At 40.8% G+C, this 27,793-nt stretch overlaps 2 protein-coding genes across 5 annotated transcripts in view; one reads left to right on the top strand and one right to left on the bottom strand.

Moving 5' to 3' along the window:
- Positions 1 to 25,272, bottom strand: part of BCL2L13 (BCL2 like 13) — a 45,118-nt gene extending 19,846 nt beyond the window's left edge. Inside the window, exons 1-6 of one of the 4 annotated variants that reach the window (XM_083820305.1) lie at positions 25,081 to 25,272; positions 20,050 to 20,239; positions 11,386 to 11,493; positions 10,266 to 10,422; positions 7,023 to 7,092; positions 152 to 295 (exon numbers count right to left, since the gene is read on the bottom strand). In XM_083820305.1, the coding sequence (XP_083676431.1) occupies positions 152 to 295; positions 7,023 to 7,092; positions 10,266 to 10,422; positions 11,386 to 11,493; positions 20,050 to 20,170 (600 nt within the window). In that variant the 5' untranslated portion in view covers positions 20,171 to 20,239; positions 25,081 to 25,272. Of the gene's footprint in view, positions 1 to 151; positions 296 to 7,022; positions 7,093 to 10,265; positions 10,423 to 11,385; positions 11,494 to 12,211; positions 12,295 to 20,049; positions 20,240 to 24,075; positions 24,435 to 24,479; positions 24,928 to 25,080 lie in introns of those variants that run through there. The other 3 variants (XM_083820304.1, XM_083820306.1, XM_083820307.1) reach the window with 3 other exon arrangements.
- Positions 25,273 to 26,460: 1,188 nt separating this feature from the next.
- The window catches only part of ATP6V1E1 (ATPase H+ transporting V1 subunit E1), a 10,389-nt gene continuing 9,056 nt past the window's right edge, over positions 26,461 to 27,793 (top strand). Inside the window, exon 1 of the mRNA XM_083820295.1 lies at positions 26,461 to 26,627. Within this exon, the coding sequence (XP_083676421.1) occupies positions 26,595 to 26,627 (33 nt within the window). The 5' untranslated portion in view covers positions 26,461 to 26,594. The remainder of the gene's footprint in view (positions 26,628 to 27,793) is intronic.

Below are 27,793 nucleotides of genomic sequence, written 5' to 3'. Positions count from 1 at the left end.
TCTGAGGCATCCCTTCTCCCACAGGCTTAGTACTAGCAATTCCTCTTAGCTTTCTGCTTTATGTACAAATAGCTTTTCTACTATTAAGACCAGTATTATGCTTAGAAATAAGCTTTGAACAAAATATGGAAATTAAACTTTGTCTTCTTACCCATCCTCCTTGTTGAATGATATAGTCTGCAGAATAGTCTTCTAGATATGTCACCCCAAAGTTCACAAGTGCACTCAGTGGTTCCTGGCCTCTTCTGGTTAATTCCATAAGGAATTGCTGTAGCAGAACAAGGGGTACCAAGACCTTAAAAAAAAAAAAAAATGAGTAAATACAGAAAGCCTTATCAATACTATTGTATAGGTAAAATGAAGAACTCATGTGGTCTACGGAAAAGGTCTGAATCTACAAGTTCAAAGTTATCAGAGACTATACACTTCATTTTTATAAAGAAAAGAGGCAGAAATACAATACAAAACAGTAAGAAATCTGACAAGCAAAACAGCACAATGTAACTTCGGAGTTTCACAGAACAGAACTGCAGTCATTTCTTGACCCCCGTGTTTTCCCAACATGAGATTCAGGTAAAGAAGCACAACGGGTCCAGAACTTACTACCCCAGAAGTGACAAAATGCAACATTATACGTAATTTGAAGGGATATGCATCAAAAATGTATTCAAACAGCAAACTCGTTTACAATCTTTAATAGATGCACTGTGTTTTAGAAGTTCACGCTCTGCTTTTAGACAGGACAGAAGCAAACAACTTGGGCTTAATGGGTTATAATAAATGGGGTTACATCAGGCTGGTTGGCAATCACTAGTGGGGTTCTGCAGGGCTCAATTTTAGGATCAATTCTCTTTTATGTTTTATAAGTGAATTGGACACAGGACTAAAATACATATTCAGTTTGCAGATATTACTAAATTAGGAGAAGCTGTTGAATTCCTTGAGGGTAGAGAGGCCTTGCAGAGAGATCTTGACAGATTAGAGTGCTGGGCAATCACCAACCCTGTGCAATTTTATCAAGAGCAAGCACTGGATTCTGCACCTAGGATGGAGTAATCCTGCATCCATACAATACGGACTTGGGGATGAGAGGCTGGAGAGCAGCCCCACAGAAAGGGATCCGGGGGTTCTGGCTGACAGCAACTTGAACACACGTCAGTGTGCTATGGCAGCCAAAAGGGCCAACCGCATCCTGGGGTGCATCAGGCACATCATTGCTAGCCGGTCGAGGGAGGGGATTGTCCTGCTCTGCTCTGGGGCAGCCTCACCTCGAGTACAATTTATAGTCTGGGGCACCACAATATAAGAAAGACATCAAACTATTAAAGAGTGTCCAAAGAAGGGCTACAGAGGTGGTGAGAGTCTAGAGGACAAGACATGAGGAGCAGCTGAGGCCCCTTGGTTTGTTCAGCCCCGAGCAGAGCAGGCTGAGGGGAGGCCTCATGGCGGCCTGCAGCTCCCTCACGAGGGGAGCGGAGGGGCAGGCGCTGAGCTCTGCTCTCTGGGGGCAGCGACAGGACCCGAGGGAACGGCATGGAGCTGGGACAGGGGAGGGTCAGGCTGGGGGTTAGGGAAAGGTTCTGCACCCAGAGGGTGGTCGGGCACTGGGACAGGCTCCCCAGGGCAGTGGTCATGGCATTGAGCCTGCCAGAGCTCAAGAAGCGTTTAGACAACGCTCTCAGACAGAGTCTGGTTTTTGGGTGGTCTTGTGTGGTGGCCAGGAGTTGGACTTCATGATCCCTGTGGGTCCCTTCCAACTCTATATATTCTATTATTCTATGAACTCCCCACAGCAGCATAACATTACAGGCATGGTTAAAGTGATAAACACGTACCCCTCTCTATGTTTAAAATCTCTCTCCTGTGCCAAATTTACCACGTACAGAATTTCCTGCCTCTGTTCCTACTCCTATTTCTCCTTCCAACTTTTTTAACTGAATGTTCAGTCTTAACCCAAATGTGAATTGCTCTGGAAAATGCAGTAATCTGTGAACTCACCTCCTTTATATAACATAGTTCTAGACACTTCCTTCTGAAATTATGGTTTTGTTTGCCTAAACAACATGCAGTTGAACTTTTAAACTCTAAATTTATTCTCCTAGAGCAAGCAAGTGGCCCTCTGGGCAATGTTTATATGCAGTACTTTGCCAAGTTCAGGAAAAACTGGTATGAATTGAAATCATTAGCATCTGAAAAAGCCACTATTATAACACAAGAGAAAAATAAATATTAATTTTACTGCATCTAGTTTGTGACAACTGCATTGCACTTCTATTCTCTGTAAAGGCTGAAGAAGGTCATTAGAACACTGTGCAAATCAGACCACTGTTTCCTGCCCACACAAGGTAGATACAGGTTAATACTATTGCACAGTTTGAACTCTAAATGCCTCCTTTCCCAGTCTTCTCCTCCTTTAGCCTGATCTTCTTTTCTGTAAATATCATCTCTTACTATTCCCAAAAATCACACCTTAGGAAGCACAGCTGGAGGAAGAAGCATAGGAAAAGCAGGCTGGGTTTGAAATTTGTACTAAATCCATGGTGAAGTCAGACTCAGATGGACCACTAAGAACAGACAGGGCCTTAAAAATGCCTGCAGTCTGATAAATTTAAAATGTTCTAGTTGATTAAAAACAGTTAGAGTCCAATACTATGAAAAACAGATTATATTACTGTTCTTCTGGGAAGAACAGTAAACACTTCATTCACTTAACTAGAAATGAGATGGTGCTTGAATTTTAAAAGCCTTGTGGTTTTTTGAGTTTCTTGTAATTAATCTCAACCCAGAGGCAGAAAAGATGCAAACTCAGTTACATGCACAGGCACAAGGAACAGGTCAAGGTGAGATAAGTGTCAGAGGAAATTGCAGTCTTTTTGGATTAAAGAAAAAAAATCTGTCAAGATTTTAGGTATCTTTCAAAGGCTTTGAACACACCCACATAATTCTACAAGGTGAACATTTTGATCTCAAAATATTTGACACTTACTTTAAGATCAAGGGAGGACAAACAAAGGCAAAAAAGAAGCTGCTTAAGAAATGAAGTGAGTTCAAATTATTGCCTTCTTCCTTTGCCAATTTAAACATCTAATCCATCTACTCCTCCCAAATTTAGCATGTCTTGCTGGTCCCTTACTCTTAAGGCCTAATTCAGATGCTGACATTCAGTTCCATGCAGACCAACAAACAGCCTGGTTTTTCTTTCCCATTGAAATTACAGACTTCTACCTTTGAGATCAGCAGGAGCAGGACCAGGTCTGCACAAAACTACCCCAAATTCAAGAAAGAAAACAAGTTCACAGTACTTCCATTAAGGCTAACAACAACTTTTTGTACTTAAGTGTAACTACGAGAATGGTGATAAGATTTAAACTAGACTTAAGTAAAAATGCAGCCTTAAAAATTCAAAGCAACTGCAATTCACTCCACCATTGTGCATAGAAAGGAGTAAGAGGGACCCTTTTCACTTTGACCAAAGAAAACAAATACAGTGTCAAGCAGAGCATGCCAGAAAATAGCTGATGGGAGAAAACTTCTAAGGAATAATTAAAATTAAAATATTTTATGATCAGAAGATTTCTGATTGTGTATATGAAAGATTTCTGCCAGTTATACTATTGCAATCCCACACTACAATATTACAATTTTGAAGAGAGATCTTGAAGTTTTTTTTATTTTGAAGATATATTGAAAGTAATTGCCATTTCTGTGTAACTTTTTACTACTTCAACACAAAAATTCACCTATTTCTTTACATTATTAGTTCTTACATTTTTGTTTTATTGCTCTTTAGCTCCCATTAATCAGTAAAAATGTGACATTAAGATAACTGCTAACCTACCTACCAGTTCAGTTGGCTCTCAATATCAGTATTTTTTATCCTTTTATCCGATGCACAATAGTGGGATTATGTACTTTTGGAGTATTTACATAATTTTCAATTTCAAGCAAAGCATAAAAAAACAGTGAAGTATTTTGTTACCAGATTTTCAAATATATTCATTACAAAAATAAGATCTTGTTTAAGCTTGTTTTTAGCAGTTTTTAATTTTTTTTTTTTAAACAGAGCCTTATCCTTTTCTTTACAGAATCCATCATATCTATTACTCTCACATCACAATTTCTGAGAAATACATGAAATATTTTTTTCTCCTGTAATTTACTGAGAGCCAACACTTCAAATATCTACAGGTAAACTTTGCTTCTGTGGGATGTTAGTGGAAGAACTGATGTTCCTATGCATTTGTTTACCTGGCAATATTTTCTTATTCACATGAACGCTGATGTTTTAGTGACAGAAAACATTCTTTTACATTCCATCCCTCGTAAGTTAATCACATCTCTTCAGCAGTTCAAGCATACCACTGCACTCTAGAAAAGGTCCACATTTTTAACTGGAAAAAATACCAGCTACATTTAGAAGTGTCTTCTTTCTGCTTATGCTTGCATAATGAACAGGTTCTGTGAAAACTGGTGTGACTAAAAAATTGACACCTTGCCAATTGTAAAACAGACAGATCAAGCCTTTGTCCATATTAACTTGCAACCAGCTAACTTCACTATTTTAATCCAATACCTACCCAGAATTGTATGCTTACCTGCGTCTCATATACACCTAACTTCAAGCAAGATTTACAAAGACTGCTTTGAGTCTGCTTTGTGCCACAGAAGTACTGCACCATTAGGGGATCAGTGAGGCTCTCTGAGCTCACGTCATTCAATATATTAAATAGGTGGAGCTTTTATATATACACATATATGATAATAGATACCTATATATACATATACACACACACACTATGGATCCAATAACTTGTCAAATGTGAAATCGGAGTAGAAAAACAGTTCATTCTGACTTGGGCTCCTCACCAATGTCCAGGTTGCTGAAAGGGACCATGGAGCTTTCCCTTCAACAGCAAGGACTCAGAAATTTAAAGTGAGATCTTATATATTAGTTTATAGGATACTAAAAGTAAGAACATCTTGCTGCATGAGGTGCCACTACTGAGCACAAGAGATGCAGCTTACCTGAAACTAAAATATATATTTAATCTATTAGATTTAGTAATTTTATTTCTTCTAGTCTGGACCAAACCACAAGCCTTGATCACAGATGTACCGGCCAAAAGTCTGTGGGAAAGCACTTCTACGTTTTTAACCCTTCATATCTGACAATTGCTGTGTCTTCTCAATTTCTGCTCCACCCAAGCAATTAAGGATGTGTGATGGCCAAAGCATATAACAGGGAGTGATTTACTATTCTGCTTAGCTAGCTCAGCTTGTTGTATGTCTTCTTAACTTACACAGTTAGTCATCAAAGGACCTAAGCTTCAATTCAGCAATACTTCTCATTAGAGGGATGGAAAGTCTTCCTTCATCATTCTTAGCAAACTGACAAAACCAAATTCAGTAAGAGACATACCTTTATGGAAAATCTGAGGAAGTGTCAAGAAACTAACCTGTTAAAGAGCTATCTATGGAGTATTGTATTTCTTGCTTTCTCTTGGGTTTTTCATTATAAAGTACATTTAACAAATTTAATTACTAAGTATATTTAGCAAGGAAAACACTTTATTCATCGTAAACTACTATTCTTATTGTCTTTCCCCTCTTAAAGTAGTCATACCATGGGCATCTTCACTGCTTCCCACAGTCCTTTTTTCCTACAGAAATATATCAGTAGATTTGCAGGAGCAGACAAGTCTTCTGATAGTCAATTTAAATACAAATCCTTCATGAACCTGAGGCCAGCATGGCCTCATTTTGCTGCATGTCTTCTAATTAGACCTAACACTGTATGTCTATTTATAGCTATGTTTAAAAATTATTTTACAAACAGCTTCTTCTTAGAGTGAAAATTAAGTTAGACTGAGGTTGGAGGAGAGATACCTAGATCTCTTTTGTTATAAAATATGATGCTGGTTAAGACGATAAAGGAATTTAAAAGGAAATGAAACTAAACCAAAGGTATTCAGTCTCCTCAAAACAAGTATTATTAAAGGAACTGCTAGGCATTCCTGAAATATCAAGCTACCACAGAAACAATATAAATGGACACTGTATTATTATACAAAGTTTCCGTTCTGTTTTGATTGTGGACTAAAAGTTTTGTAGCAACAAGTATTACGGGTAAGTAAAGATGATGGCAAAGACAACATCTGACTGATATTCTCAATCAAAAGCTAATGTGGACCAAAACCCATTAATCACAGAGGTTGCACAAATGTATCAGCAATGGAGGAATAATATAACTGAATCATAAAACTCTCAATATGGATGATCGATCTACCCAGTGCTATAGCTGCAACAGCTGTGTACCAACAGCACATGGAGATGCAGTAGAGAATAAATCTCCATCCATCTCCCCCTGGCCATCTGAGCCATAATGTCTAGTTTTATGCCCATTTATAGTTTACACCAACTGAAAAGAAAAACATAGAATCTTAAAGAACCTTCTTGATAATCAGATTTCATGGTTGTTTAAGCTAAAACGCTATGAGTCACAATACAATAAACTGAAAGCAAACACACCAATTATAATTGACATAGCCATGGGCAGTAACTTGTCAAGAAACATTAACAAACTGCTTTAAAAGTGCCCCACACCCTTGCTTAGATGATCAGTTTCTGAAGCACGCAGGGAAATCTAGTTAAGGAGATGAAATATTTCTTTTAAAAAATTAAAATAGGAAAAATATACTTTAAGACTAAATTTTAAACACTCAATTTATGATTAAATTTGCAAATATTTCATTATTTTTCTGATGCACACTGAACCTGTCAGAGAATGATTAAGATTACAAATTTGAATGGTTAATGAAAGACTAATTTCGGGGGCAGTAATTCTACTCATTTTACATTAAAACTATTACAAGACAGTTCACTTACAAATTTGCATGCTGTTCTACAATGAAGCTTCATACCATTTGAGACAACTACTTCTGAAACCAGGTATGCACACCCTCCTCATGTTTTCTGAGCAACTGATGCAAGAGATATCAAAGTGAAAGTCACTTATTTGGTACCTTGTTCCATCCACTGGCATGAGCAGCTGTCTCTTGTGTGCGCTCTCGATATTCTTGGTATGTCACTGGCCTGCAGAAGTTAAATCAACACTGAAAGTTATAAAGGGAAACAAAAGAACAAGAATAAAATAAAACTCTCAGTTACCAGAGAACAAAATATTTTCACATATATTAAAGCAAATAATTTTCAAGAGCAAACAAGACTCGTATTTCAGGGCATAAAACACCATCACCAGACAGGGGAAGGAAGATACCACCTTCTCCCAGGTACACAATTTCAAATAACCGGTTAGATGAATTTTATAAGAATTTAATAGTCTACAAATGGAAGGACATTAGAAAAGTGGGTTCTCTGACATGCAGACAATATTTCTGATCTCTTGCACATCGTTTTTTTATAATCTAAGACTTTGAAGATAAAAAAATCACTACGAAATTCAACTGTGAGATGGAGGTCAATGCAGGGTAAAGTTTTTATAAACAGTACAGACTACGAACCACCAATGTATGCTTAATAGTGTTAACATTATTTTAAAGCTCAAGCTTCTAGTTGCAAGAAACAGTACTTTTGATCAAAAACTTTTTATTTTAGTAGACATCTCAACAAGACTTCCCATTTTAGAATTATCACATCTCTACTTCTCTGAATTCAGATGATAAAATTCCTCTCTTCCATATTCTTTCTTTCAAGATCTAATAATATCTTACAGTCAGTAACAATAAAGACTTTCTGACAAGTGACAACAGAAAATACACTCTTTCAAAAGCAGTTGTCCTGAAGCCAGACCATGATAGCAAACAAATTTAGACTTTGGTTTAAGGGAGAAAAGTGGTAGCTGGTGTTGGGCAGAAGAAACTATAACTGCTTATTGAACTTTAAGAATATGTCACAATTTAGTAACTTGCTATACTGTAACACAAAGATACTTGTCTATGTGCATGTAAGAGAAGAAAATATCAAATATAAGCAATATAAGGAAGTATTGTGCCAAATAACACTATTGTAGGAAACATGAGTGAAAGAACAGAATTAAAGCACGGTGGGGGAAATATAATTTGGGCTTGTCATTTTAAGTGCATTCTCTTAACTCCCTTGGTATATTAGTTCCTATGGAATGCAAATCCAAATGAATCAGTAGGATGAGAAGAGAAACAACAGCTGGAGGAAGGATATTATCAAGAGATTAAACAGCAGTTCTGCTTCACCTTATAAAACGGCATTCATGTCACCACATTTACATGTATAAACACACACACACACATATATATATACACACACATACGCACACAAACACATAGAATGACAAAGTTTTCCTATAGAAAATACAAAAAACCTAGAACATCAGGCTACTACCAGCCATAACCACTTCATTTTCAAAGGCCTCATCTCAGGAACTCTCCAAAGAGATCAACCTAGAATGCACCAATACCTACAATGGGCAATACTCCATTATCTACAATGTATAAGACCTTAAAATTTTAAATACTGTTATTTGAATTTATTACTTTAGAAACAAAACAGAGAGGTTGCAAGGCTTACTGCTGATTTTCCAGCTTGTTGCCAGTATGGTTTTTTTTTTAGTGTGCAGTAAGGTATTTTTCAAACCCTTCTCTCTTTATAAGATACTAAGTAAAAATTTAAGGTCACATGGGACAAATGCCTGGCTTGTAAAGGCAGATAAGCTTCTGTCACTTTTGGAGGAACATCTTTTGCCACTTAGGAAGGAATTTGTACCCTGCATAGTATTTTCTGTGGTTATATAACTTTTAGTTTACGCAACACTGAACTTACTGTTTGACCCTATGAAACCTGCATATAGAAGCAGACAGTATATGTATTTATTTCTGAAAGCTAAATGGTGAATTGGCAAACTATTTTTCCTGTGGATAACTCATAGAAGAGACAACTGTCTCCATCAGTCTGGCCAGATGTTACACAGGACCTTTGATATTGAATCCAGGTTGGAGTTCGTCAGTCTTTAATAAAAACAGTCATACAAAGTCGACCACCGTTATAGTTTCTGTAAGAAGACAAGCTAGTTAAGGAATCACAGGATCACAGAATGGCTGAGGCTGGAAGGGACCTCAGGAGGTCATCCGGTCCAACCTCCCTGCTTAAGCTATATCTCCTATAACAGGTTGCCCAGGACCATACCCAGGCAGCTTTTGAGTATCTCCAAGGACAGATGCTCCACATACTCTCTGGGAAACCTGTTCCATTGCTCAGTCACCTGACAAGAAAGAAGTGCTTCCTGATGTACAGAAGGAACGACTTCCACATTCATAATCCCTCAGAAGTCTGCCATAAAGGGTATTACCTTCATGAGAAGGTGAGATGCCTCTTCAAAGCCTGCATGGAATGCTTAAGCCCCATCTATGAGATCAGAAATTTTTGCTAGATGCTGATATCTAGGCTTACAGTGATTCTCAGCTTCATTAGAGCCATATTTATTAAACCAATCCACAAAACAGATTCAGATTGCTATTTGCTAATACTGTCTTCACAACTGCATGTGTAAGTGTCCGTAAAGGAGCACTTTGTGTAGAGAGCCTGAGTTGCAAACACACTTTGGAAGTCATTCATAAAAGCCAGAAGTGACTCCACTAAAATCAGACTAGTAATTCATATTAGAAAAACAAGCAACCAACGCAATTTTACAAATTTACCGAAGACATTGAGACACTGGCATGCCAAGTACTGTGTGCTATTTAGCCAATAAGCTTAAACTGGAAGGACAGCTCCTAATACACCAAGGTTAGCCCAGGGAGCTACATTTGCTTCAGATGTGTGTCCTGAATGGTGGCCATAAAGTATTCTACCCTACCTTCCCTTCAGGGAAACTCTCCCACTCATCTTGGGTCAGACAATAATCAAACCCCTAGCTCTGCTCTTAACTATTAGGTAAGACAAGCTAATTTGTCCACAGCACAGCATTCATTTAGTTGGCAATGGCAATTGGCAGCTCTCAACTGCTAGCTTCACCAGCAACTCAAACTACTTCAATTAGTCTCATAAGTTCAATGATAAAAGCTTAGAAACCTTTCAGAATTTACATTTGTTCAAACAGAATAGCACAAAAAAGTATTCACACATCACAACACAAAACAAGAAACCAAACAGATAAAGGGATACTGAAAAAAAGAAATGCAATACAAAATGTTGTCCCGTCTTTAGCATTTCAGCATCAGTCACAACGCAAAACAGGAAATACCTTCCCTTACAAAAAGGAAGTGGAAACTCACTTGCTAAGCAAGATCTCCAATGCTTTGTGCAGATGCTCTTTCATTTCCTGGGACACTTTCTCCCCCAAATGAGCCAGGCAATCTTCTATTGAGCTCTCTGGATTGGCAGGACTGAACACTGGTGAAGTGTGGCAGTCAAATCCTGTAGTGGTAAATGCTGAAAGAAAAAGCATACAAAATAAAGTAAACATACATATGAGCAATCTCAAATTTCTCATCCCAACAGTTAAACACAATTCACGTAATGGAGGAAGAAATCACAACTCCATAGTCAAAGTATGCTATGAAGAAATTTTAGTAGAACAAGTATTTTCCAAATATATTCTGGAAGTGGTACTTAAAACGTCATAGATGACATTGAGCTACATTTCCCCCTCTAGCTCTTATCTCACAACTATATCTTAACCAGCAAGTTAGCCGATTGTGCAACTGTTCTCAATTATAAGCTAATTTTTAAGCCAACCCTGATGGAGCACCAAGACACACTTTTCTGTGGCAAAATTTGCTCATTTATGGATGTGTCTGCAGCAGTGCTACAGCATCACTTTTAAAAACCATATTCTGTTCATACAATCTTTTCCTTCTCTAAGATTTCTCAGAAACGTCTGTATGGATGAACATAAACAGATCTAGAGTTGTTCTGCTTTGTATTTCCAGTCTGAAACACACATGCAAAGCAAAGATTATTTCCAAATTGTCCCCTGCTGCCAGTCCCATAAAAGCCACATCTATTGATCAAAGCATGTCACAAAAAATAAAACTGGTGAAAGTGAGAAATCTGATGGTTAAAGTCCACACTACTCTGAACGTTAGCTGCTTGAGTATGTTTCCGCTTCTGTCATCAACCGGAGCAGCTTTAATGCCTGCTTACATTTCATTATTTATAGTAGCCTATTAAATGCAGTTCAATTGCTTGCTTTGGCTAGACTCCACCACTCTACACCATCACATTTAACTATTTTACTTCATGTGACAATGGGTAGAAATGCTACCTGGGGTGAGGAGGGGAGAAGATATTCAACCCATCCAAATATATCTGTAACTAGAGCACCTGCTACAAATTAACCACTATTATATGGCACAGAAATTCTCAAGTGAAACGGAAAAATCTGAACAGCACCTTCCAAGATCTCTTCATCGAGACGTTTTAGCTCCTCCTCGATTTCTATTTTAATCTTCTCCAAAGCCTCTTTCTCTGAAGCATGTTGTGCCATAGGCTGTTGAGTCCCTAAAAGAAATCAAAGAAATGTAGTATTTCAAGTAAGGTAGATAATGGAACACGCAATTTAAATATTAACTGTAAAGGAATTCAAGGTGAATATTTTATTTCAAAATGCAACATGAAATGTGATCCCTTAAGTGCATTTATTACAGAAGTTTTATTATATGAAACCAGAAATACAAAATTCTAGGCCTGTTAAAGACAGAATACGTGCTTTAAATGCTAATATTAAAAAAGGTTGGAACACTTAACAGCTTTAAAAACAAATTCATCTTAAATTTAAGACCAAAATCAAACAAAAGGTACTTAAACCAGCAAGCTTTAAAACTAATGCACTTGTTAACAAACTACTTCAAAACAAAGTAGATGTCTTCAGACCTTACAACACCCAATCTTAAGATAGGCATAAGGTTTATTTTAGTAGTAAAATACAAAGCTTATATTGAAAGTTTATACTCTGCAAAGTCTACAGAAGTACTCAGAGTAGCTACATCAACAAAGTGTCCTGAAATCTATTAACTGTGCATCATTTCATTGTTTGTGGGGAGCCTACAGGCCACAATTAAACCACTTAAGACAGGGTTCACAAGTGACAGCAGAGACAAAGGACACCACAATTGTCAGCCAGCTGTCAATTCTCATTTCCTAACCAAGTCATTTAAGAATATGAAATGGCTGCTGTTCCCAGAAGTACACATGCTGTGGTTTGGGATCACAAATACACCTTCTGTGTGCTGACTCTCAGAATCTTGTCACAAGAAGTTGTTTCAGCCATATCACTCAGGATTATCTCAATCATTTTCGTTATTACACTGTAGAAAAAAAAAAGATACAGACCTGTTTTCAAACAGTGAAAGGTATTTAAAGCATTTGAATCTTTAAGGTAATGCCTACTGAATGTCAGCCTTTCCAATACAAGGCAGTATGGCAAGTTACTCAAATAAATGCTTTCTACGACAGGTACTGGTGCAAAGGCTAGATGACTGGGACAGTTCCAGCTCCAAACTCTTGCTATTAGATGCTTTTCCTTTGGGTTTGCTCATCTACAGTGTTTGCCTGGGTTTCTTCCATCAGCTTTCAAGCCCGTCTTTAAATACTGTTCTTAAAGTACACTACAAGAACTGTTCCACTAATTGTTCTCTTATTTTCACTATGTATCACTAAGTAAATAGCGTACCACTGAAATTTTCTTCTTTCTTTCAATTCCTTAAAATGTTCTCTTTAGAGCTAAAATAGAACTCTGTTATATCGACATGTATATAACAGTGAGTTTTGCATCAACTTACTCCTTAAATACATGAATAAAATTGGCCACGGAACTTCCCTTTGCTAATCCCCTTCTGACCATTTCCTTCCCTAAGTTTTGGGCCAATTCAGTCCTCGCTAGCCCTGCTCTTTGCTGCTTTCAACAGTATCGGTGACTTGGTTACCCAAAGCACAGTTTCTTAGCTCTCCTACTTCTGAACATTCCTTAGAATTCTTTTGGGGGACTTCGCATCCTCTCACATCTGTGCTTTAAACACCACCTCCTGGCTGAATTTCCGATAATATTGCTCACAACCACTGTTCCTCGCCCAACCACTGACAAGTCTCCAACTTATCTAACCCTTTCTACATCTACACCAACTGCCTGGAGCTCTACCTGGACATGAAGACACCATTCCACTGTACACTAAACCATAATCTGGTGCTATATGAACAACCGCCTGTTTTCTTTGATTCGTCTCTGTTTAAATCCACTTAAATTCACTATAGGCATTGTATCACCTTCCCCTTTTCTCCATAATGGGCATACAGTGTGTGAAAACCATAAAAGCAGTAATACCAGTTAACACACAATATCGTTAGTTTTCACATCAGCAAAGTCTAGCTTACAAGGTCACCTACATTTGAAAAATAAGTTAAAAATCCACAGAATCAACCCACCAGATGTGTACTAATGTTTACACATGCAATGTTCTCTCTAACAAGAGATTTGTGAGAAATTCTTGGTAACCAATGCACGGGTCAGTGTAAAGTGTTTACATTTAACTGAACAGTTCAAAGGAACAACAGATAATCAGTCAAATTCCATTTTCCTTAACCACACAATTTTATCATCGTCACCACATGCAGAATAACTTTAGCTTCTGAAATCCCCTCCCAAACAGCCTGTCACTGAACCATAAATTCCAGAGGGGAGCAAAGTGTTCCTCTTTTTGGTTAACGAACAGAGGCTTACTAGCGCCTTGTCAATCCCCTTAAGGCTGCCTCTTTGAAGGACCGTACCACAGCTTCACAGCAAGCGCAACATGTATGCGCAAGCACTAACTCTTATTTTAACCTGCACTTCACCCTGTATATGAAAGGAGCGAAGGTATTCAGAAGAGTTCCCGTTCTCATAGGACTGATGTGACGATGATCACACATGACAAGCTGTCATACTTGATAATAAGTCACCCAGAAAATGGAAGGAAGAGAAATTCCATTGCCACCAGCATACAAAAGAGCTGTTTAGATAATCAGTGCTGCAGTCAATGGTTTCCATCTCGTAACACCCACAACTTTGCAGCAGCTGCTGATTCCAATAGCACCTGACTATTCAGACGTGCCAAAACATCAAAAACCTACCCCTCGTGGATGAGTGACTTTGCACTGTTTGTCCCCCTAATTATCAATGGACTTGAATTTGCTGCATCTCCCGTATGTTGACCCCTGGCAGCAAAAATTGCACCCAGTATTGGAAGAATAGTGTATTCCAAGGGCAAAGTTCCTAAGTGGCAGTATCTTTCTCCTCCTTTATACATCCTCAAAGTCTGTTGGCAAAAAGGTAGAAGAAAACAGTAAAAAATAGCTTCTAGTAGATAAAAAAATCATATGTTCATTCTTTAATATTGCAAATGGTCGCACCAGAAATGGTACTTGTAAGATACACAAATGCTGAATGCTTTCCTACGCTGAAAATACAGGTTTGCCCATTAAAAGCTTTTGATAAACTGACTCTGAAAGGCCTCTTCCCAACCCAAAGACACAAACTTGTTACACATTCTTACAAGAAGTTAATTTGTTCTACTTATGGAAAAAATGTTCTGTTTTGCACAATTTTGTTTTGTTAGGATTTTGTTTTTCAGGTACATGGAGGTAACCTGCAAAGTAGGGAAAAACGTCTTCTGAAAGTCCCTGTCTGTGCTTGATGATCACTGACGATCAGACACTGTTAGCAGCACTAACCAAATGTAGTACTTCAGTAAGACTCCGCCATTAGGGCCCCTACAGGTCAGTCCCAATTCAAGACTGACCTGTTCCCCAACCTACAGCCTCCGAGGAGGAGGGATGGGAAGCCATGCATCACCTGGAGAGCCACCACACCTTATTCGACAGTGTTTGTGTTGCACTAAATCTAACAAGAGACAACAGGAGCTACAGTGAAAGACTATAATGGTGTTTGCCTTTTTTTTTTTGTCTTTCAACAAGAAAGCCTTTGATGTCACAGACTGCTCCCAATTTTTTTTTCTTTTATGCCTGCAATTGTAATGTACCACTATCTCCATCCTCAAGTTTTTCCTGATGTTTCTACATCAACTTCTATATAGTAGACATTCAATTAAAAACGTATTTTCAGCATGGCTCCAGTATTTCTCTAATATCTCACACTTTTTAAAATGACAAGAAAAAACACATACAATTTCTGCAGTCACTGAGAAGTGACAAAACTGTACGAAATCTCCTTATAAATGTATTCACTTTTTTCTTTTTAAGGAAAATATTTCCATTACCCCTGCAAACTCCAGAATCCAGACTGCCATACACAGAAGTAGCCCTTGATTTTAAAAGGTGTTTTAAAGCATCCCTTTATAAACCGCAGGAAGGCTTTGCTTTAAATAAACTGAAAGAGTTCAAGAACAGTAAGAACCAACAAGAGACGAGACATTGCCAGCTAGCAGTCTATTTTTCTTGTGGACAGTGAGGAGGCTTACCTAATTCGCATTCCTATCAGGACTAGCTCTTTCTTGTCCAATTCCCACCCCAAGACCTCCCTTTCCTTGCCTGAGCTGAGGAAATAGCTCCTCCATAGCCATGGAGTGGATTGCTCCCACATACAATGTGTGGCATTTCAAACTGTGACTTTTCAGCCTAGGTACATATGTTTTGCCATAACAGTGAAGTTTCTAAAGAATAAAATTAAACACTTAAACTTAAGATACTTCAAAAATGCCTTCGTTTCTTACAGACCAGCAATAGGTGCTACGAAGGGTTATATACTCTCTGACAGCCACTCCAATAGTCACCTGAGGATGGAAAATTGTGCAACAACAGTTACCCCACCTGTAACGGTCAAACCACATAAAAGAAATAAAAATGTTACTACATTTGGGATGGCCACCAACGAGTCTTGAGATCACCTGAAATGCACAAATCCTGACCATCTCTGCATACAACAACAGTTCTGGAAAAATAACAAAGCATCTCTTTGCAACCTAATAGATAACTAAGAGCTTCTACACATTTTAAATGAATACACTCATCTGTTGCCTCAGACTGAATGAACTTGCACAGATGATATCTTATCACGTACATTACATCAGATTTCTCTGACCAATTTATGTTACTCACCCGTCTGAAAATCGACCAAAAAGGAACAGAATTTACTGGTAACGGACTTCAACTTAAAGAAGCTGAACTGGGTGCTATGCAAAATCACTATTCTGCCAAAACTAGAGTAGAAGTAATCTCTAAAACTATTCCTCAGTTAAGTGTGCTGGATTTTCCTCCGGAGGCACCAAAACCTGCTACAGAAGACTATCTGAAATCAACCATGGGATACTCTAAAGCTGTAACGTCAAATGATTGTTTTGTCCAATAAATCGCTTTCCTTCAAGAGCCTAGAAATCTGCAGATGGTTCTCTCCTTAGTCCCTGCACTGAACAGCGGTTATCTAAATGAAACTTTCAAACTAGTAATCAGATGTTAACTTAAGGATCAGCCTTCTTTGTCTGAACTGAGATGTGTTTGTAGCTGTTGTAATTGAAGCCACATTTCTTGCAACAAAACCAAGACTGAGCAATAGAGCCCAAAGGAAATACAGTGAGGTAATTCTCCATGTAATTTGTCTGAGGTTTCTCTTTACTAAATAAAATGGCTCTGGAAACTCTAGTAAACTGTATCATGTCTGCAAAAATTGAGAAGCAAATCTTAAAGACTTTACTCTTAGCTGCGTTTTCGAACAGAAAGACATGTCAGAAAAAGCACTCTCTAGCACAAAATACAAGAAAGCAGAGGTTTTAGGGAGATGACTGTAGCAGAGGAAGGCAGGTGAATGGACAAAAGCATTCGATTTCTCCTACCAGTTCTAGCAGAGATAAAATAGCACCACTGTTCTTAGGAAAGACTTTGTTGTTGTTGGCTTTTTGATCCAGATGCATTCTGTAGTTTAACTGGATTGTAGAAATTTCACTAAAACCTGGGAGACTGCTGTAGGAGGAGTCTCAAGAGAGGTATACAAATACTAACTACACCTGGTGTATCTCATTTCCCCATGTTTTAAATATATATGCAATGGAAAGAGAGAAGATCCTCAACAGGTTTTTCAAGGTGGCTATAATTAGGATCCTGCTCTGAACCGCCCTCTAGAGGAGTCTCTTACTCTCCAATAGGGAAGGAGATTGAAGAGATTAACATAATAAGAGTAAAGCCAGCCTTTCTGAATACTCACCATATATTTATTATATGATACAGAAATCAGAAAAAGAGTAAAGACACTTTTTTTGCATATATATTTTTTTAGATCCAAGTATCATGTACCAGAGGCAGTATTTCATACAAATGACATGCATTAAACAGAGGAGCATTCTGCAGCTAAACTGGAAATAACCAACAGTCAAACATCACTACTTTAACTGTTTCCCATGAAAGGTCTATCAGCACAATAGCAGACTAAAACTGAACACGATAAGTGACAGGTACTCTGTATCAGAATCTTCTCAACTCATAAATCAACAGCATTCAGCCACAAAGAAAGAAGCACAAGTGACTGGAGTTTTAAAGTACCACAAAAAGCATTAAAAAAAAGGAATTAAGGGTCAGTCAAAATTTCGGTTCTATGGTAGATGACACCACATGAAAAACACACTGACAAGAATGATGTAGTGTCACATTATTGCTATGCCTCATGTCTTCATTACAAAAAACAGAAGTTTTCTCTTCCCAATGGGATCCTAAGCAACAACAATTCACTTTCATTTACTGGCTTTCACATCTCTCGCTCCAAGCAGGTTTCACATACCACCCTTGTTACTGTAATACCCAACCACCTTCCAGCAGCACATTAGGCGGTGCAGGTAATATCCATTACAGGCTGCTTGTTCTCTCCCTGCCTCTCCCCAGGGGACAAGCACGCAGCAGACTGCTTTGGTACAGCTTTCACCAACTGTGCACCAGCCACGTGCTAGGCAACAAGGAGACACGGACTGCATGTAGCTACTTAATATTCAAACAAGATGCATACAGCACTTCAAAGCAAACACATGGCTGCTACCACACAGAGCCTGAGAGTGTAGCTGGCTGCTCAATTACAAGCAATGAGAAAAGAAGCAGGCAAAATGATAAAAAGTAACTGGTGGACAAATTAAAGATGTTGGAAACAGGCAAAGTAGAAAAGTAGCAGGGAAAGTAAGTTTGGGAAGAATGGAATAAATCCTTAAACAGAAGGGTAGTCTTGGCATGGAGTTCAGTAAGAGCCTGAAGTCTATCCAAGTCATTCAAAACAGAATGAGAAACAACATGGAAGATGAAAAGTAAGGGAAAATTATTTTATCCACAGTTGTTGATCATGAAGTGGTAAAAACACTGAAAGGGAGATCTAATTACAGCAAAAGATGACTAAGGGAGGAAAGGTTGCATTCACTTTCCGGTCTGGGGAACGAGGGTGGGGGATATACAGAATTTCCTGTTTAGAAGGGAAGGTTTAGAGCAATGGGGATGACAGCACACATTTGGAAACAATTAATACTTTGGGGTATTTTAATTGTATAGTTGTAACATATTTTTGCAAATTGTATAGTTGTAATAATTGCAAATTGTATAGTTGTAATATATATTATTGCAAATGCAACTATATCCCGCTGTTCCACAAGTGAAAAAATCTAAATAGTATCTGAAAAGTATATTTGTTATCTTTACTTAAGAGCTTAAAAGTCCTCTTAACTGATAATAAATTTTGTATTTAGGCATTTTTAGCTTTGTCTTTATAGTTTTATTATTGCTCTTTAATTCAAATATTTCCTAGAGGTTTCAGTACTAAGGAACTGTCAAAGTGCTTCCTCACAATTTTCAAACATTTCAAAGGTAACAAGAGCCAAATTATAAAAAGAAAGCTTTAAGACTAATTTTCCTTTCTGAACCTTGCACTTACAGAAGGAAGCAGACTCTTCCACAATGTAGCTCTGTACTTACTTGATACATTATCAGTTATAGACCACTTATCCCAGATGGGCTGTTCAGAATGAGATGTTATTACTAAAGTGAGTACTTTCTCCAGCAAATGGTTTTATGAAACAGCACACTGGCACGAAGGTGCCTCTCCTTTCATGGACTGCAGATGCAGTCACAGTGGAAGAAACAGACATTTCTTAAATGTATAAAGTTTAGTTTTACACTATAAATAATATAACCAGTATACCCTATATGCTATAGTGCCAAACTGATAACATTATTTCTGTCATATCTTTGATGCTCTCTTTCTTTTCAGGCATTTCTCAGTTCAAAACAGATAACTTCAGTAAGTGACAGCATACTTTCTCAAATGCTTGCTCAAGAAAAAAATATTCTGAAGACTGTCTTTTTTTCCTTTTTTTTTTTTTAATATGCCTTCATCAGAATAAGTTCTGAATCACAGGAACTAGTAGCAGTTGAAACATCATCAAGAACTGACAAGCAACCAAAACAATCTTGACAAACAATGTTGTTTAAGTGCTTGCCAACACAAAATAAATGAAGTCTTACTACCTAGAATATGAAACACCATCTATCAAACTTCTTTTATTCTGCTTAACCTCCTGTATGTATAAACTAGTTCTGGAAGAAATATCTGACTCCATGCAGTCCTTGACTCCTTAAAAATAAATGAATAAATACATGGAGTGTAGGCCAGATTAAGTCTCATCTCTACGCTACCACTGACTGACAACAACAGAAGTGTTAACATAATTGGGTAAAACTATTTAGTACATGAGATTGCTTAAGTAGTCATTCCAAGTTTACGCTGGTAAACACCACCTCACCCCTGTTTAATTCTACTTGCCTCCAAAAAAGCAAACATGGCCTGATTCTTAAAATTGCTTAATAAAGATAATACGTATCTATCCTTCCTAATCTGAAGATAACTAACAAAACCACTTATTTGCTTCATAAACACTGATCAGCCCTGGCACAACTCAAATTAAAACAGCAATCTCAATAAAATATCTGTTTCCATCAGCATCTCTTCCCATTATTTTAATGGAATAACACAATTAGGAACTAATTGCAAAAATAGTTTTTTTATGTAAATAGGTACATGTAAATACATAAATATGTAGATATTACCTTGAGTTGAAGCAGGAGGATGCTCCTGTGGCTTCTCTTGTGATAAAAGCCCCAGGTAGCTGAGAACTACATATTTTGTTTCATAGTGAAATCCTACAGGCACAGCAGTAGAGGACGCCATCAGGTTGGCTTGCAATGTGTCAGCGCTCTTATTGGGCACGTAGGGTTTTCTCTGGGTTACTGATGAAAACTGTAAGGAAAGAATACAGTGAGGTTTTTTTGGGTTGTTTTTAAAAAAGTTGCAATGGGTCATGAACTCGTACATAACAAGGAATTACGTAACAATCATGAAGTAATATCCAGAGTTTTGCCTTGATATCCTATGCATTCTCATTTTAATAAGAGCTATGCAGAGTTAAACCAAATGCCCTCAAGTCTAGGGCCCTGTCTGACTGTTGTTAGCAGTGGAATTTCTCACTCCCGCTTGGCATACATACTCTCACATTAAAGCAAATTAAATAGTTCCTCGCCATGTGTTTGCCTTTTAAATGCCTCCCAACTCAACCACATACAAATATATGCACGCAGCCGTGCAAAGAGGTTTTAAGGATTCTGAAGCCTCAGTTAACTACAACTGAGAGTAAAAACATCAGCTTTAGGGGAATCTCCCCTCCCCTAAGCCTCAGATGAGTACTTTTCCAATTCTGTTTTCTCAAATTCTGTATCGTGATGCTTAAGAATTTTAACGCAGAAAAAGTGTCAATTGTCTCAACCACGATTGTCTCCAATTCATTTTATTGTTCCAACAGCAATGGAAAACACATGGTCAACACAGGAAACGCCACATTCATTGTAGGGACTGGAAGAACAGATGGTCATGTGTCCTGGATTTCTCACCCAGACATTAAAACTCATAAAACAGAAATCAGTGTCGAACAGCAACGCCTGGTCAAAGAATTTCCCTGTTTCACTATTTGTTTAGTTGCTTCTTCAGACATGCAAATAACATCAGGAAAAACTAAGGCAAAGAGAAAAAAGTAATAAAAAATAATAAAAAAGTAAAAAACATAAAAGACAAGGGGAAAAAAAACTCAGAAGCCAACATAAGTGGGGAAAAAAGCTATACAATTGACCAAAACTAATCAACATGCCTTAGCTCCTTGTATTAGGAACGGTCTGGATAACTACTTCCAACCAACTTGGTACATCGAGTAGCAAACAGTAATTGGATCTTGCAGATGAATTTTCAAAATTAAGTTCTCCGTCACTTCAAAGAGTCAGTCTCAAACAAGTAGTAGCTCACACCTGGCCATCAGAAGGGATGCCTAACTGAAAGGCCAACACAAGTGTCCATTCTACGGAGCAGATACTTCATAGACACGGAAGGAGCTACAGAGTTTACAAGTGTCAGAGTGCAGCTGTGTTTATAAGAAATACGTAAGCCAAGTTTACAACTTAAAGCAGTGAGGATGAGAAAAACCCTACAGGTACATAGAACGCAAACTGGAACATCCCAAGAGGGCTCCTGATTATACTGGAAATGCTTTGATATTAAGAGAGAGAACAAGGTTCCCAAACCAAAGCGCAAATGGCAAATGAAGCCTCAAGATGAAAAACAATCATAATAATAAACAGAGCAAGCAAAAGAAAAATATTGATCTGTTCAGCTATGCAAAATTTGTAGGCTAACTTCTAATCCCCCTCCTCCCTGGAAAGGAATCCAGCTTAACAGCAGCGCAACTCCTTACTGAGCATAAACAGAGCCTCAGCTACACTGCAGCATCGTCACCTTGTGAGTAGGTAGCTTGGCACAGAAAAATTGTCTGTCAAACTAAAAGCTCTAACAGGAAAAGAGTTGGTGGAAAAATTGGCTAAGCATTCCTTCATCTTCAGTAACTCTACTTTCTGAAGCTCATTCAGTATTGAAAACAGGAGGACTCTTTCATGAAGACTACGCTTTGGGAAGCTCTGCCTCTTCTCACGTATTTCAAAATGCTTCAAATCCTTCGCCAGGAAGGTTCACTTCAGTCTTTGCTACAGCTTGAACTGAAGCAGTCATTCATACAGGAAAGAACCAATGTCAAAACTTTAAGCCAAAGCTCAATGTATCGTGCTTCAGAAACATAAGCAGCTATAGCAGCGGATAAACACAGCTTTTCTACAATATACAGCTACCCTTCAGCCACTGTCACAAACTGAGATTTTAATAAAGATGGGAGATTTGGAAACAACAACTGCTAGGGAGACGATAGGATCATAAACAATAGATGTGTTCTTCAGAGCAGATCAACAGCTGTGATCACCACAGCACCAGATGTAAAAGATGCCATTCAGCAAAAAGCAAAAGCTCCCCACTACAGCTTTGTTTTGTTCAGCAGAGATCCACAGTCCTGAAACCAAGGCACTTCCTGCGATGCCTACAAAATGAATGGGAGCCCTTCAAGGCAACTGAACAGACCTATCCGGGAAGAGGCAGCCTGTGGGTGGGCCACAGGAATCCAGACACTACGCTGTGCATCAAAGAACAGGTCTGAATACATAACAAACACCATTCTTTAAATCAGAATTCCAAATCAACACAGAGAATGAAAGGAAAAAAATACAGTCTACCAAAACAAGAATGAAACTCCTTATCAGCACAGTGATCCACGTGCAACCATGAGGCCTAATTCATGAAAATTTTGGCATGCTTAGCTCAGCACCTCTGGGGGGGAGCAGGAGGGAGGGAGGGGGAGAGAGAAAGAGAATCAGACCACAACTTATTTAAATAGTGTCTAATGTTTCCCTGGGAAAAGAGTGGAGAAAAAAGCTTAAGACGTAAAAAAAAAAAAGTAACCAGTTTGGTTGATGTATTCGGAGAGATACTTTTATACTGAAATGACAAGGAAGACTTAAGAACTTGAATGGAAAAACTGTCTTAAGCCTCACGTAAAAGCATTTCAGACTGGAAATGTACTTCAGAATTGCTGATCTTCCTTTGAGAGAAGCCCACAATGAAATAACTGAATTACTCATTTTAAATTGTGAATGATTATTTTTGTTTTCAAAAAGAAATAGACAAATATTGACTCAGATACTGTAAATATTGCAGAAAAGACCATTTTTCAGGAATGAGTGGGTTTAGAACAGGACACACACAGCTTGAAACAGCAGACCAGAGGAAGGAGAGCTTTCCATTAGTGGAGCAAAATGGAAAAGAGTCCAGAAACTGTTTAAGAGAATAAGACAAAGGCTTGTCTGGGAGGTGTAGTGGAGCAGGGGAAACAAGGCACCGTAAGAATACATAAGCCTTCAAACCAAGTACAAGGGGGCTACTTCTGGTTAAACAGATTTATTTATTGCCTCTTAAAAAAAAAAAAGAGCTCGAAAATATTTCTAATTATTTACTACAAAAAAAAAAAAAATCACCTTTCTTAATTCCTGCACCCTTGGGGGAGAAAAACCTACACTTGTTCGAGCTTACTTAGCTCTTTACTCCTCCAGCCCTGCTGTTATTTGTTTTATGTGGGCTGAGCTCTTCAACTGACCCGAGCATGGGAGTTTCAGTCAGACTGACATTTCCTCGCGCAATCTGTCACATCTTAATCCACAGGAGAGTTACACGTTGGATAAAGGGCAACGCAAATCTACCAATGAACACGGTGAATATAATCCCTTAGTGAGGGGGCTCAGCTGTGTTTCAGTCCTCTCCTGAAAAATCCTACTGTGCCCCAAGCTACGCTTACTGTGCATCATTCAACAGCCAAAATGCAATGACGCTGACCAGCGGAACAATTCGCCGACTGCCACTAAGGACTACTGCACATCTATTTGACTGCAGCAGTTGAGGGACTTGCTTTATGAGTTTGGAGCTGTAGCCTAACAAATTATTTCGTTTATACGCAAAATACCAGGTGGTCAATACCGCTACCAGTTTCTATCGGGTGCACTAAGAACAGTTCCAAAAACAACAGCACAGCCAGAGATTGCCTTCTTTAAAACGCCACCACCACATCATCATGACTGTAGCGAGCCCCACTTGAAAACAGTCATTCCAGGGCTGGAAGCAGTTCCCATCTATGGCCCGGGTCGCTGAGCCTCACTTACCAGCTACAGGCTCATGCCAGACCGGTGCTCAGACAGAGCACGTCCCGCTGCTGGAGAGTTATTTCAACGTACGTGTGTTCTCGGTCAGCGAGCGATCACCCATGCACAGACAGCAAGGTTGAGGGAGGCAACAAAACCGCCGGAGTTCAAATTGTTTTAGGGAAGCATGCCACTGAAACGCTCCTGGGTTTGGTTCATCTTCCTGATACCAGTCCCTGTAGCAGGTAACCTCACTCCCACTTCTCTCGGCTCACCGTATCCACGCTCCCCTACAGCCCCACGTTCACACGGTGCTCTTCACTCACACGCACCCCATTTCAGAGAGTCGCTTGCAGGACATGCAGCTACATAACCACACCCCGCACCGACACCATGGGAAACGCTCGGGCGCCCCGCAGCCTTACCAGGAGGGCTGTGAAGGGATTTCGGGCGAGACCTGCGTGCGCGGGCTCGTCCGGCCGCGCAGCAGTTTGCCTCCCAGCACACCTCCCAGGGCAGGTAGGGCTTCCAGAGCACCCGACCGCGACCAGGTTGGCAGACGAATCCCTCGGCGTGCTCTTCCAGCGATACACACCGCTATGACTAAGAGATTGTTTTTAATAAACCGAGGACGACGGGGTTGAAACGTGCCAATCCCTGCTGGAAAGGGATCGATACCGTGTCCATTACTGATCCTCCAGCGGCACTTAATGGGTGCAAATACTGGAAAACAACATAGCCCTTGATCTGGGCAGGGGCTTTAGCTGACTGTAGAAGCAAACGTTAATTAAGCAACGTTTCTAGACAAATAGCTCGATGTCTTTCAGGAACAAGCCCAGAAGCGTACGGGTTCCCCATTTTCCACGCCCGCCCCACCACGACACCCCCGAGCCCCGCAACACCCAGGCACCGGGTAATGGCCGCGCCCCCCCCCCCCCCCCCCCATAACCGCTGCGGGAGGGGGCGGCAAACACAGAAATAAACGCACGCCAATAAACCGCCCGCCCGCCCCCGGCCCCTGCTCACCTGCGGCGGCGGCGGAGGGGGCGGGGCCGGGCCGGGCCGGGCCGGGCCGGAGCCGCCTGCGGGGGGCGGGGGGCGGGGGGCGGGGGGGGAGGGGGCGAGCGCCCGCGCCGGGCGGTGAGGGCTCGGCCCTAATTTGCCGCCGCCGCCGCCATGATGGAGGGGCGGGGGCCGCGCGTCACGGCGCGCGCGTCCTCTGCGGCGTGGGGGCGGCTGCGCGGCCGCGTCATGCGCCGGGGGGGGGGGAATGACGCAGCGGCACGGGGCCGGGCCGTGGGGGGGGGGCGGCACCCCGCGTTACTGCGCTGCGGGCGGTTACGCGGGTGGGAGCTAGGGGTTTGGGCTCGCAGAGAGGAAAGTTACGGGTTTTTGTGTAAGGCGTGCTTCATGCCGAGGGGAAGAGGGCTCGTGAGAGATTGAGGAAGCAGAAATAAGCCGGGGGAAGCGTGGATGGGGCACGCAGGACGCGTGAAGCTGGTGTGTAAAGCACAGTGCGGTTTGCTCCGGTGAATGTGCCCGCAGAACGCAAACAGAAGCGTCCAGCCAGTCAGGATCAACGTGTACTCTTTATTACAGGTTACAGAGGTTGCTTTAAAACTTGTCATAAAGTGAACAACAGAAGCAGTAACGAAACCCAGATGAATCAGCACATCGTGTGGAAATGGTCCTGAGTCGTTCTCGATCGGAAAATGGCAGGAGGCGATAATACAGAGGCTGTGACCCCCCCAGCGTACTGTACTGAAACTGGTGCTGCAGTCGCTAACCCTAGAAGTGCGCCCAGCCCCAGAGGCCCATCACAACGCTTCCCATAAAACACCCCAAAGCCCCTGACCTCCCACCCCACTCGGTAACCCAGTCCCACCCCTCACGAGGGCTCGCTGTGGCCTTGGGGTTTTCTCTTTGCGCTCGTTAATCCTACACCGCATCTCAGGCACACGTGAAAGGACAGTTTTGTTTTACGCTGCCAGTCCAAACCTGAAAAATGTGAGATTTCATAAATAGTATTTCCCAACTTTATACAGCTGGCGGCTGAAAGTGACCTTGAGATACCGAAGCCTCCTATGATGAGCCTAAAGCATTGCAAAAAAAATAAGAAAACACACACACACAAAACTTTAGGGTTTTCTAAGCACGCTTCTCTCAGTGTTTAATTTGACTTGAGAAAGTAAATTAATTTTTCTCGGAAGTAGCTCGTTTTTTAACGGAAGCACGGTAAATATTTCTGTTCCGCCGGCCACGACGCGCCCCCAAGCCGGGAGCGGGGCAGGGCGTCCCGCACCCACCACAAGATGGCGACCGGGAGCCGGCGCGACATGGCAGCGCACCGCCGCAAGCCCCGCCCCTCCCCGTGACGCCAGCGGGCTCCGGGGCTCCGATTGGCCTGGCGGAGCGGAGCGGGCGGGGCGGGGCGACGCGGCGGTGGCAGCCGTGACCCGAACCGGATTCGATTCGATTCGATTCGGTTCCCGTTGGCCGCCGGCTCCCCGCAGCCCCGCCGGCTCCCCGCCGCCGCCGCCATGGCGCTCAGCGATGCCGACGTCCAGAAGCAGGTGGGGGCCTGGGGGGCTGCTGGGGGCGGGGGGACGGGGTTCGGGCCCAGCTCCGAAACGGGGGTGGGGGGAGAGGTTTTACACGGGGATCTCGGTGGGAAAGGGGGGTGATGAAGAAAGTGGTTTTTATTTTATTTTTCCTTGGTGGGGTTGGTTGGCCGTCCACTGATAAACTTCAACTGAAGCCTTTTGAGGGTGTGTTGTTGCCAGATCATGACGAGAGGGCACGTGAGTGATCATCTGTACCATCCGCAGTGCTTAACTGTGCTTCCAGGCAGATAAATGCACTACCCTGCATACATACCGTCCCGGATATTTCTCTTTAAGGCTTTTTCACCTTTTCTACACATCTATCCTAAACCAAATTAGCTGTCACTTAGCCCTTTTGTGTGGCCTTCAGCTCTCAGATGCCCATTTCAGTTCCATGTCCCAAGCAGAGCAGTGCAAAGCAGCTCCTGTGATGGAAACTTCCAGGGCTGAAGGCTGGCTGTGGACGCTTCCCCCTGGGTGAGGGCACTCTGTCCTTATTGACAGTAAACAGGGCCCCTGCCTAAAAAACTGCTCCTAGCCAGGCTGAAGACGGCGTGCGCTGTTAAAGGCTGCACGGATCCAGTCGGTGCTGGCCAGCGGGGCTCCTGCAGGTGACGGGCAGATCTGCCGAGTTCTACGTGTCCTTTGCATCAGAAGTGCGTCGTCTCTCACTTTCTCATTCAGTAAACATAGTCTCTTGGCAAGGAAGCATCACATTGAAAGTAAAATCGGTAGGTCATCTATCTCCAAGAGGAGAATTGTGGCGTTACATTCCCTTGCATTTTATTTGCAAAGCTTGCTGCTTGTATTTTTTTACTTCCTCTCCCATGAAGATTATAAAAATAAAGGTGACTTGCTGTGGTCTTGCTCAGCTGCTGTGGGTGTGAACTTCAAAGGTTATTTCAGGATCTGTGGATACACTAAACACCCAGTGCCAATAGAATTTCACACCTGCAACTTGCCTGTCGTTCTGCACTATTGAACCTGGGGTGATCCTGTTGACTGGAAAAGAGAATGCAGCTGATAGCACCACAGTTCTACATGTGCATAAATCCTGGTATGAACCTACCAGATGATCCTCTGAAATCTTAACTACTGATCATGGTGCTTTCAGTAATTTTCACATTGAAAATCAT

Source organism: Anser anser (assembly GCF_964211835.1).
Source record: "Anser anser genome assembly, chromosome: 1".
Lineage (NCBI taxonomy): Eukaryota > Metazoa > Chordata > Aves > Anseriformes > Anatidae > Anser > Anser anser.
Note: the sequence above shows the minus strand (reverse complement) of the source record. Positions and strands in the feature narration are given on the sequence as shown.